This window comes from Seriola dumerili, unplaced genomic scaffold (assembly GCF_002260705.1).
Source record: "Seriola dumerili isolate Sdu_G_001 unplaced genomic scaffold, Sdu_1.0 BDQW01000756.1, whole genome shotgun sequence".
Taxonomy (NCBI): Eukaryota; Metazoa; Chordata; class Actinopteri; order Carangiformes; family Carangidae; genus Seriola; species Seriola dumerili.
In genome coordinates, this window is record NW_019175011.1 from 709,450 (window position 1) to 722,791 (window position 13,342).

General features: G+C 38.5%; 1 protein-coding gene and 1 long non-coding RNA gene across 2 annotated transcripts; both read left to right on the top strand.

Annotated features, from left to right (window-relative positions):
• Positions 1-1,987: 1,987 nt before the first annotated feature.
• On the top strand, positions 1,988-11,611 carry LOC111236909 (macrophage mannose receptor 1-like; the record flags this gene model as incomplete). Its single annotated transcript, XM_022765821.1, has 9 exons — positions 1,988-2,052; positions 2,627-2,674; positions 3,212-3,619; positions 4,259-4,603; positions 4,708-4,799; positions 5,464-5,551; positions 9,958-10,005; positions 10,536-10,949; positions 11,388-11,611. Coding segments are annotated over exons 2-9 (1,656 nt in total), but the record flags the coding sequence as incomplete, so codon positions are not given.
• Positions 11,612-11,618: 7 nt separating this feature from the next.
• LOC111236904 lies at positions 11,619-12,647 on the top strand. The gene is made up of 3 exons (XR_002665739.1): positions 11,619-11,729; positions 11,831-11,922; positions 12,575-12,647. It is a non-coding gene; the product is annotated as an uncharacterized LOC111236904 (long non-coding RNA).
• Positions 12,648-13,342: the final 695 nt, after the last annotated feature.

A 13,342-nucleotide genomic window follows, 5' to 3' on the forward strand; every position in this document is an offset into this window, starting at 1 on the left:
TCCTGGTATATGGCTGGACCGCCTATGGTCAAATCCGTCATCTGACAAGATCATCAAACACATACATTAAAGACAAAGCTATGCTGTGTTATCAGCTTTATCTAATGTGAAATGATCGTTGAGAGACAAAGTTAGAAGAGACAGACTATTTTTCTTATTTTGTCTCTCACACGAGCACAGCCTCAACAATAGTTTGTCTTTTATTTACCTCAACAAATTTAAAGCAGAAACCCTTTATTTCTTAACAAGAATATTGTCTCATTTCCTGTGGCTGGTGTTTCTGTTGTTTACATGCTATTCAGATGTACTAGTTTCTTTAGCAGTTACAGTTGCCGTCTCTCTCCCGCCCTCTCTCCTGCTCTGTCTACTCAATGTGTCTTATGTTTAGTTATTCCTCTGTCCCCTTAGTAATAAGGATACATGTAATGAAAGTAGTTTATTTGCTGTAATGGAGGCAAGGCTCAGTGTATTGGAAGCAATCCTCCGCTTCGCTGCAGTTCCAGAGCAGCCGGGAAAATGTAAAGATACATAGGGCTGGATGATATGGCAAAATAAAAAATTTGGCTGATTCTTTTTTTTTTTTTTTTTTGGGGACTGATTCAATGCAACAAAAAATATATGAAATATACAGTCTACTTTATTAATACATAATACATTAATACCTTAATACATTTTCCCAAATACCAATGGACTGTCAGTGTCAGATGCATCAATTAAGTAGAGCACAAACATCCACTTTGTCAGTGAGAAAGAACTTTGATTTGATCTATAATGCTGTGCTTAAAATATAAAACTTCTTCTGTTGTGTTGTTAAGTAAGTAATTCATGTATGTAATCACACTTGTAGAAGACAACAATGTAATGTTAGATTCTTAGGCTTTGCATGATGTGCTGAACATAACCATGGCAACCTGATGAGAAATGGTCTACTGGAACAAAATATAGGTGGCCCAGAGCAGGGAATATTGACCTGTTGGAATATGGCCCCCAAAGATGAGCTGCTAAGTGAATACCTAAGCCAGCAGAAACTGATAATGCAGAGGAGGATGAACCATCATGGAGGGACAAGCCCCTACAAGGCATGTACCACCAACAGATAGAAGAAGTGGCTGATATCAAGAGAACCTACCAGTGGCAAAAAAAAAAGCCTGGATTGAAAGACAGCACAGAAGCACTTATCATGGCAGCACAAGACTAGGCACTTAGTACAAGATCAATAGAGGCAGCGATCGACCACACCAGACAGGACCCTAGGTGCAGGCTGTGCAAAGATGCTCCTGAGACAGTCTACCACAAAATAGCAGGGTGTACGATGCAGGCCGGAACAGCATACATGGGACGCCATAACCAACTGGAAGTCCCACGGTCAGACTGGATGACACCTCCTAAGGTGGTTGAGAATGACCGAGCTAAGATCCTGTGTGACTTCCATATTCAGACTGACAAACTGGTGATGGCTAACATCGTGTTGATCGACAAACAAAAGAAGAAGGCTGCAGTGATAGATGTAGCAATCCTGAGCGACACAAACATCAGGTAGAAGGAACACGAGAAGCTTGAAAAATACCAAGGGCTGAAAGAGGAGCTAGAAAAGATGTGGGGAGTAAAGGCAACAGTGGTGCCAACGGTCATCGGAGCACTGGGGGCTTTGACCCACAAACTAGGAGAGTGGCTCCAGCAGATTCCAGGTACAACATCTGAGGTCTCTGCCCAGAAGAGGGCAATTCTAGTAACAGCTAAGATACTGCACAGAACCCTCAAACTCCCAGTCCTCTGGTACAGGACCCCCTCTGAGAGGGGGAATTTATATATACATATGTATATATAAAATAAAATTGTTACAATGATCTGGCAAGGTTTCTGTAGACCCAGGATTATAAAACTGTGACAAAATGTCTACAATTTTGAGAGGTTATCTTTTCCTCATTTGAATATTAAAATATGAGTATGTAAAAATGCAGCACAGAGCTGGATACTTCACAGAAAGGGGAGCAGATACTTCCTTGAAAAAATTCCAGTTTTACTTAATTTCAAATGCTGGATTTGTTACATGTGAGTACATTTTCTATTTATTCCTAGTTATTATTATTATAATTACTATTATTATTATTATCATTGTTATTATTAGTATTATTAGTGTTATCATTATCAAATTGACTCTTTTTTGTTTTTACTTTCAGTACTATTACAATAAATGTACCATCAGTTACAATATTATATTATATTTGATCAAGCTGTCATTTGATCAACTTGAAATGGATATTGGTAATGTTATTTTAGTTTGACGTTGTGGAATCGAACCTTTTAAAAAACTTAGGTTCTCAGTGTGAATCACCAACATGTTTTTCACCCAGTAATTTTAATATTTTTAAAATGCCTTTGAAACACGCTAGAAATACATTTACATTTACTAATTACAATTTACAACACCTATAATCCACTACAATTAGTTTGTAAATATTGGACCACGTTGAAAACCATTGTCAAGCTGGTTCAAAATGTAGCATGTCTTGTACGTATGTTATTGTTTAATGCTTTAATGTCTGCTGTCCTATAAGATGCTTGATACTTCATACTTTTCTTTTTATTACTTTTTTACTTCCATTTTCTTCTTTTTACTTTTCAGTGAAACCAGAAATGGACTGTTCAGAGCTTTTGATTTTTGTCTTCTTTGGTAAGAGTTCTGATTGCTTTAATTTCACATTGATGGTTTTTGGTTTCCAGATCATATGTACCATAAAACAGCTGGGAAATTCAGGCCTATAAGAGAAATTTCATAGGAGCAGCGAAGCCATTTGAAAACCTCTGACCATTCTTAATACTAGTTTTACAGAAAATGTCAGGAGTATTAACTCATAACCAGCTCTCATTTGTATGGACTCATTTTGAAATTGTCTTCTGTTTTGAAAAACATTTTTCTTCACTAAAAGTTACCAATATCTGACTCATAAAGATAGGATTTGAACACCTTTAAGTCCAGGATGTGCAAAACTGTTTGTGGGTAACAATATGACTGTTTTTTTGTGATTTACTTGCCATTTGGTTTGTTAGATGCTGAAATAAAAATCTGTGAACAAATGAAGTGAACAAATAAACGAACAATAATTCAAAGATTAGACATTTTCTATCGTAGAACTAAAAAAATGAAAGGAAATCCTTTAGACAGTATTGAGATCAACAACTAAATATGTCCTCTACCATCAACCCTTAGGATTTGGCCTCACCTTCTGCTCTCAAGCCCACTTTTATGAGTATCACTATGTCAACCTGCCAATGAACTGGAGTGAGGCTCAGCGTTACTGCAGAGAGAAACATACTGATATGGTGACCATTGAGAGCGCTGAGGACATGAGCAGGTTAAAAAGGTTAAATTCCCACACCGGGTGGTCATGGATTGGACTGAGCGATGACCCAAAATCCTGGAAGGGAGTTATGGGTAATGATGTAAACTCCTGGAGATGGTCAGCAACTGGTGAAACAGCAAAAACTGTTTACCAGAACTGGGGCCCCAATGAGCCAAATTATGGTCAAGGACGTGAGACCTGTGGTTTTATAGATGGTAATGGACTATGGCTCGATGGAGACTGTTCAGCTGAATTCCATTTTTTTTGCTTCAATGGTAAGAAAAAAATTGTGTTTGCTTATTTAAAGATAACCAGGTTGAAAAGCAGCGTATAACTGTCCTCTGTGGCTGAAAGTTTCAAGTCTGTTTGGGTGTGGTCAGAAGAATGATGTATTGCACCTGCAATCACACCCCTCAGTGATGTCACAGTGTACTGACACACCCTACAGTCCCCTTTAACATCACTATAGCAAGGTGAGATGTTAAACCACTGGAGAAAACAAGATTTTCAGCTGCTGCCGAGTTGGTCTTCAACCTTTTTGTTGAAGATCATTTGCATGCAGACACACACACAAACACACATACACAGTCTTCTTCCACTATCGCCATGACATAATGTATTACCTAGCCCCTTAACCTAACCGTAGCCAGCACAAATAAATACCTAGCTTTAACTCTTGAACTAACTCTTCTAACCTTGACCTGTGACCAGTTTAATCTTGCCAACATCAAAGTATTGTGACTCATAAATTTAGATGTGTCAAAGGGCAATGTATATAGACGAGGGAAAAAAAATCAACAGTCGTAACCTTATCTACTCATCTCTGCATGACTAAGTTGTAAGTTTTGACACACTTCCATCACTTCACAGCTAATGCTGCTGCTCACACTAGCTTTACTTTTCCTCTATTGTAGATACAAATCCTCCAGGCCAGAAAATATATACTTTAATTAAAATTCTTCGGACATGGTCGGATGCCCAGACTTACTGCAGAACAAACCACAAAGACCTGGCTATGATTGAGAATGCTCAGGAAAATGCAGAGGTGATGTCAAAGTTTCCATCTGGAGGTTGGTGGTGGATTGGCTTGTACCGGGTACCGTGGAGATGGTCAGACAACAGCAACAGCTCCTTCAAAAACTGGCGAATCGGAGAGCCTGATGTCAGTGTCAAGGACGAGCACTGTGCGGCTGAGAATTCAGACCATGTTTGGGCTGACATACACTGTACTGCTGAAATGTTCTTCTGGTGCTATAAAGGTGAAACAATATATATATCTCATAAATGCTTTTCTTCTTTTTTCTCACAATGCAATAATATTTCCCTCCTTGGTTTGTGGATATATGTTTGTCGGACTGTTCAGACCTGGGAGTGAAGAACACCATGGTGAGGATGAAGATTCAGACTACTGCTAACCTTTCAGATCCAGCTATTCATGCCCAGATTCTCCAGCAGGTGAAACTCCACCCTGTCCCTACACAACTAAATCTCAGGCATCAGAACTTCTGTCCTTCCATCTAATCAGTTCCCAGGATCAGATCTCACACTCTGTCATATCAGACCTCAGCAGACTTAACACCTGAGGCCTCAAGGATGATCTCTGGCATCATGTCATGGACAGACAGAAGTGCTCAGAATCAGACCTCAGATATCAGATCACAGACATCAGACCTCATGACCACATGTTACACATCAGACCTCAATGATACTGACCTCAAGGGCTCGATCTCAGTATAAGATTTCTTGGATCAGACCTCGAGCACTAGATGTCAAAACCAGATCTCAGGTATCAGACCTCAGGGTACAGACCATTACAACCAGATCTCAGGAATCAGACTTCAGCCTCAGACAAAAACTGAACTATATTGACACAAAGGACAACAATCAAAACACCTCTGACTGTTGACTCTGATAACTCCCTACAAGGAGAGTAACAGCCCTCAAGTAAGGCTGCTTTCAATTAGCAAATATAACACATGACATTAATAATGTTTATTGTGTGAAATATGTCAAATGCTACAATAATACTTGAAGTATTTTCTGTTTTATGAAGCTAGATTTCCAAAATGCTTGTATCATTCAGATAATGGTCTTCTAATGTCACTTTATTCCCTCTCAGCTAGATGAAAGGTTCAAGACTTTACGGAGTGACGTTAAACTGAGGTGGGTGACTGAACCCGAAAAACAAGAGGAAGAGACTGATGAAGGCTGAATTATATAGTTCTATCAGCTACAAAGACACAATGCAGGCAACCAAAATTTATGTAGTTTGACTTTGTTAACCACATCTAGTAGATCAAATACTCTATCATTAGACTCACAGTGAAACAAAACATGTTGTAATCTTCACTAATCTTCTTGCAAAGAATTACATGCACTATCTAGCACAAGTTAAAAGTAACTAACCACCAGCCTGAAAACCAGTGTTTCTCTGTCCTCTGGTGGAAAGTTTCATGTCAGCATCAAGTGACAAAACATTTTACTTTTTACAATTATCACATATCAAACATTCACTGGTTGATTGGTTATCATCATGTAGTACCAAAGTGACCTGTGTCATATTTCTCATTTGTTTATTTAAATATAAGCCTGACAAAATATAGCAGCACAGGGCTGGATGTGTCTCATTGTCTCAGCAGATCTTTACCTGCAGATCTGAGTAATAAGAGTTGATTCACTATAAAAGTTACAAGCCAGAAACATGTTCTGCTGCACCTGTATCTACACCTTACAATGATGTCACATGGTACTTGAATACACTTGTTTGTCACTGCAGCCAGGTTTAGGGTAATTAACTGTTTATTTTTGTGTTTTGCTCTCTTTTTATTATCATTATTATCATTAATATAGTTTTTTTTGTCAATGACAGGTCTATAGTATGACAAATGACCTACTTTTGCTATAATTCATGGTTTGCTGTTGTTGTCTAGTTAATAAAGTTAGTATGCTGTATACAATTTGCTAATGATGTCTTCTTATGTCACATATAGAATTTACCTTCTCCCTAAATCTATCTATCTATCTATCTATCTATCTATATATGATCATACATATACATATAGATATATAAATATATGTGTGGCTGTATATACTGTATATATATATAGATGCACATACGTGTTTAGCAAAAGGCATTTCAAAAGTCCATTCAAATGGCAGTTTATATACAGTATACTGTAAATTATATACATTACCCAGACAAAATATAGTTCATACATTTAATTACCAAATTAAATGTTGCCATTTAGAACTTATGTATATCAACACTTAATTTAAAAGGCAACTTTACAAGTTTCAATGTCTGTGTTCTTGAGACAGTTCTTCAGACAGGTCAGATACTCAACAGACGTTTTGCCCTTGTTTGGTGTTCATTGTTCTTGCTCTGATTTTGTTCAGAATCTTTATTAGCAATATTGGTTTATTCCATAGGCATTTGGGGCTGAAGCCTGGGATGTTTTATGAATGGGTTGTTGTTTGGGTTGTCATGTGTCATTCAAGCAGAAGATCTACTTCACACTACCTAGTACGCAAGCATTTTGTGTGAGTGCGAGAAAGACAGAAAGAGAGAGCTAAACGGTTACAGGGTTGTTGGCATCTGGTGGATGCTAACGATCTGAGACTATGGATATTAGAAGATTTGTCAAAAATAAAAAGAAGGAATGAGGCAACGAGGCACAAGCAAGGCTAGAGGAAGTGGGGCAGAGTCACCTGTTGCTGTTGCAGCAGATGACTGCCATCTTCTAAGTTACAGAAAACGTTTTGGCTAGATAACAACAGCTGGGCCAGGTGCTGGCCCTGACAGACCGCAGCCTCCTGCCAGAGGGGAGAGACTCACCTCACCTTTCGTTTTGCCAGAGAGTTCTGTGTCGCGACCCGCTCTGAGGAGATGGAAGCCAGCCAGCTGATGCGCAGAGTCCGGTATTGATCCACACAACCACGTCTCTGTGAAGCAAAGAACGGAAAATGTAGGAAAGCCTCTATTATTCTCCACCAGCAGCTGTAGTTCATCCAGTTTGTTGCACAGTGAGTATGAAAAGTGGGAAACAAATCTGCTGGAGTTGTTTCACTGATGTTCATGAACTCTTCTGACGTGAAAGAGCTCCAGGTAGCACAGCAAAAAACTGAATTTACAAACAAAATAAGACAAAATAATGAGCACCAACACACCGAGGTAGCCATCTGCAGATCATTCAGGGAGTTAAACATAAAGTCCTTCCCTTAATAAAAGTCTGGTGGAGCCACGGTTTGAGTCCGGCCTGTGGCCCTTTGCTGTTCGTCATCCTCTCTCGCTCTCTCTCTCTCTCTCTCTCTCAACAACTTTACTGTCTCTCACTATGACAGTAATAAAAGGCAAAACCCTGAAAAATAATTTTAAAAAAGAAAGATGGTCTGTCTCTTCTAACTTTCTCTCTGAATGATCATTTTACAGAAAATATAGCTGAAATCACAGCTCAGTCTTTGTCTTTAATTAATGCATTTGGTGATTTTGTCAGACAACGTCATGGTTATAAAATCAGGATTTGACCATAGGTGGTCCATCCATATACTAGGTTTTATAGAATGATTCATTTTCATTACAACATACAACCACTTTTTTGGCATTAACAGTGATTGTCAGGCAAGTTACTACCTTACTACTACTTACTTACTATTTTCCTAACACACGGTTGTTATTCACATAATCATATAGTTACTTTATAACCACCTTCTCTAAATGCTTGTCAGGAAAATGAACATTGGCGAGAGTCTTGTAGGTCAGTAATGTAAAGGTAGACCACTTAAAGCCCCTGAAAACCTGACTTCAAATTTTAAGTATATCTTATTTGTTTGGTCAGCATGATACAGTGTTTGAAAGAGGATGTTTGAAGCCAAACGTGTGAGAGTTGGACACAGATACTGAAGGAGATGGAGCTGATCTCCAACAGGATGCCATTTGAATGTCAGAATGGGCTCTGGCCCAATGTAACCCCTGCCCTAGCACCACACCTCTGGCATGGTCAAAGCTATTGTACATTGTAATTCATGATGAGCCATGCATCACCTTTATCTGGTTCCTCATTTGCATATGAAAATTAGCTTGTTACAAAACAAAAGCATCTCACTTCGACCTGTGAATGTGTGAGTGTTAGAAGATGTCGAGTTCAAAATAATAGGCCGCTTACTTCAAATTAAATGAATGAAAATGTGTCATTTCACTTTTCACATTTCATATTATTCACATTATATATAAACAGTAATGAGCAGAACTGGGGCTCCACAGGGGACTGTTCTGGTTCCATTCCTGTTCACCCTGTATACAGCGGACTTTAAATACAACTCTGAGTCCTGCCACATCCAGAAATAATCGGATGACAAAGCTATTGTGGTGTGTATCAGAAACAGGCAGGAAGAGGAGTACAGGGATCTGACGGTGGCCTTCAGAGTATGGAGTGACAAGAACTGGCTCCTTCTGAAAACCTCCAAGACCAAGGAGATGGTCATGGACTTTCGGAGGTCTGGGCCCACCCTTCAGCCAGTCGACATTCGACGGAAGGACATTGAGGTGGTGCACACTTACAAACAAGTAGGTGTGCACCTGGACAGTAAACTGGACTGGTCCCTGAACACGGATACCATCTAACAGAAGGGGCAGAGCTGGCTCTTTTTCCTCAGGAGGCTCAGGAGGCTCAGGTCCTTTGTCCCGGTTTTCATTTCAGAAATTTGGTCACCTGGTTGGGTGATGGTCATTTCCCTGCCATGCTGTGATCATGACTATGACCATGGAATGGTTGCAGCTTTGGTTTTGGCTGTTATAATTATGAAGACTGCAAAATATTTGTTATTAAGGGGTGTAACATTAACTACATGCAATTTCTGCTTAGGTGCAGCAAACGGACTTGGCCGAGTTGGCTCGGAAATGTGCCGAAGCTATTTCTAAACTGTGGTGTATCAGTGGCTTTGCTGATCGAAAGGAAATTAAACTGCATTCATAAAAATATGTATATATAATAAAATTACCACAGTGATCTGGCAAGGTTTCTGTAGATCCCAGATTATAAAACTATGACAAACTTTTTGATGACTGAACATTATCATTCTATAAGGAACTACCTCTCCTCATTTGCATATTTAAATATAAGTATGTTAAAAAGCAGCACAGCACTGAATGCTTCTCAGAGAGAGGAGCAGACATTTCCTTGCAGAGATTCCAGTTTTGGTTCATTTCAAACGCTTTTACATGTGAGTATGTTTCATTAAATTGACTTTTGTTGTTTTGTTTTTACTTTCAATAAAGTTACAACAAATGTACCATCAGTTAAGAATATTAATCAACTTTATCAACTTCAAAAGTATATTGATAATATTGTTAATATTTTAGTTTTACGTTGTGGAATTTAATTCACAACAAACTCACACTTTCTCAGTGTGAATCGAAGTACCCAGCAATTTATATATTTTTTTAGACTAACCAGAAATACATTTACATTTGTTATTTACAACTTTTATCAACTCAAAAAAACTACTACAACTATTTTATAAATATTGACTTAAACAATAGTCAAGCTTATTCAGAATGTAGCATGTATTGTATATATTACTGTTTAAGGTGAATCTTTGCATTTTTACGTTTCAGTGAAATCAGAAATGGGCCGTGAGGAGCTTTTGATTTTTGTCTTCTTTGGTAAGACTAATGATTTCTTTAATTTCATGTTGATGGTTTTTGGTTTCCTGTTCATATGCACCATCATACAGCTGATCAAATGCAGGCCTGTAAGAGAAATTTCATAAGGGCAGTGAAGTCATTTGAACTCCTCTGACCATTTTTATTCATAATTCTACATCCACAGAAAATGTCAGAGGTAGTATAGCAAAGTATAACTACAAAACATACGGAAACCATTAACCTCACTGGGTTTTGAAAAGGATTTTCTCTTCACTAAAAGTTAATTACAGCATATATGGGTAAATATATATACCTGATTTGTAGAAAATGATGATTAATCAAAGTCTGACCTTATTCAATAAATATAAATCTACTTGTGGTGGGTTATATTCTCTTATCTTCAGGTACCACTCTAAAGATGAGACATTTTCTATTGTAAAAGTAAATAAAAAGCCTTTAGACAGTATTCAGATCAACTGTTCCAAACATGATTTTTTTCAATTTACATTTAATAATGCCTAATAATGCCTAATACCATCAACCCTTAGGATTTGGACTCACTATGACACCTCACTCTGAAACCCACTTTTATGAGTACCACTATGTCAACCTGCCAATGAACTGGACCCAGGCTCAGCGTTACTGCAGAGAGAAATACACTGATCTGGTGACCATTGAGAGCGCTGAGGACATGAGCAGGTTGAAGAGACCAGGTGCTGGCACCATTTGGTCATGGATTGGACTGACTGATGACCCAAAATCCTGGAAGGGAGTTATGGGTAATGATGTAAACTCCTGGAGATGGTCAGCAACTGGTGAAATATCAAAAACTGATTACCACAACTGGTACCCCACTGAGCCAAATAATATTGGTGGAGATCAGAAATGTGTGTTTGCATACGGAGATGGAAGATGGCTGGATGAAATCTGTCACCGTAAATTATCCTTTGTTTGCTTCAACGGTAAGAAAAATTTTGTGTTCACTTATTTAAAGATTACCAGGTTGAAGAGCAGCGTATAACTGTTAAGGTTTCAAGTCTGTTTGGGTGTGGTCAGAAGTATGCTAAATTACACCTGTAATAACCCCGCTCACTGATGTCAGAGTGTAGTGACACATCCTATAGTAACCTTTAACATCACTATAGCAAGATGAGATGTTAAACCACTGGAGAAAACAAGATTTTCAGCTTATTTGTTCTTGCTGTCAGGGACAGACTTCAAGACATGCGCAAACACACACACACACACACATACAAAAGTAAAAGTTCTGTTGAGTATTTGATGTATGTCTCATAAGTTGATTTGTATTTAAAATCTTAATCTGTAAAGTAACACTTCCATCACCTCACAGCTAATGCTGCTGCGCTTCTCACACTAGCTTTACTTTTCCTCTATTATAGATACAAATCCTCCAGGCAAGAGAACATATACTGCAATTAACAATTCACTGACATGGTCGGGTGCCCAGACTTACTGCAGAACATACCACACAGACCTGGCTATGATCGAGAATGCTCAGGAAAACGCAGAAGTGATGTCAGTGAAGTTAACAGATATTGCGTGGATTGGCTTGTACAGAGAACCATGGAGGTGGTCCGACAACAGCAGCAGCTCCTTCAGAAACTGGCAAAGCAGAGAGCCAGATAACTCGCAGAAAAAGGAGCACTGTGCGGCTGAGAGATTAGACCATGCTTTCGCTGATTTAGACTGTAACTCAGAACTTGCCTTCTGGTGCTATAAAGGTAAAAAAATTAGATCTCATAAATGCTTTGCTGCTTTTTTCTGACAATGCAATAACATGTCCCTTGTTGGTTTGTGGATATATGTTTGTCGGACTGTTCAGACCTGGGAGTGAAGAACACCATGGTGAGGATGAAGATTCAGACTACTGCTAACCTTTCAGATCCAGCTATTCATGCCCAGATTCTCCAGCAGGTGAAACTCCACCCTGTCCCTACACAACTAAATCTCAGGCATCAGAACTTCTGTCCTTCCATCTAATCAGTTCCCAGGATCAGATCTCACACTCTGTCATATCAGACCTCAGCAGACTTAACACCTGAGGCCTCAAGGATGATCTCTGGCATCATGTCATGGACAGACAGAAGTGCTCAGAATCAGACCTCAGATCACAGACATCAGACCTCATGACCACATGTTACGAATCAGACCTCAATGATACTGACCTCAAGGGCTCGATCTCAGTATAAGATTTCATGGATCAGACCTCGAGCACTAGATGTCAAAACCAGATCTCAGGTATCAGACCTCAGGGTACAGACCATTACAACCAGATCTCAGGAATCAGACTTCAGCCTCAGACAAAAACTGAACTATATTGACACAAAGGACAACAATCAAAACACCTCTGACTGTTGACTCTGATAACTTCCCACAAGGAGAGTAACAGCCCTCAACTAAGGCTGCTTTCAATTAGCAAATATAACACATGACATTAATAATGTTTATTGTGTGAAATATGTCAAATGCTACAATAATACTTGAAGTATTTTCTGTTTTATGAAGCTAGATTGTGCTTGTATCATTCAGATAATGGTCTTCTAATGTCACCTTTATTCCCTCTCAGCTAGATGAAAGGTTCAAGACTTTACGGAGTGACGTTAAACTGAGGTGGGTGACTGAACCTGAAAAACAAGAGGAAGAGACTGATGAAGGCTGAATTATATAGTTCTATAAGCTACAAAGACACAATGCAGGCAACCAAAATTTATGTAGTTTGACTTTGTTAATCAAATCTAGTAGATCAAATCCTCTATCATTAGACTCACTGTAAAACAAAGCCTCTTGTAACCTTAATCTGCTCTCATAGAATTACATGCACTATCTAGCACAAGTTAAAAGTAACTAACCACCAGCCTGAAAACCAGTGTCATCTGTTGTGAGTGATCATGGTATAGGCTCAATAAAATAGTCAAATATGTCTTAATATATGAAAGATGGAGGGTAATTTTTAACCTCAAACTTTCTGGTTATTCTTTCATGTTATCTTACTTATTCAGTCATGTCTGTTGTAAACTGTTTTGCTTAATTATTTTGTTTTTTTGTCTTTCTTTTTATAGATATACTTTTTTTCTCTATGACAGGTCTATAGTATAAAAAATGAAATACTTTAGCTGAAATTCATGGCTTCCTTTTGTTGTCTACTTAATAAAGTCAGTGTGCTGCATACAACTTGCTGATGATCTCTTCTTATGTCATACATGTAATTTATTTTGTCCCTCAATCCATCTTCAGGCTTTGAGACTCAATTAAAAAGATATAAACCATGAAGGAACAGCAAGCACACAAACATTGCCCTTTAAGCTGCCCTGAAATAAAACAAGAATCTTGACAA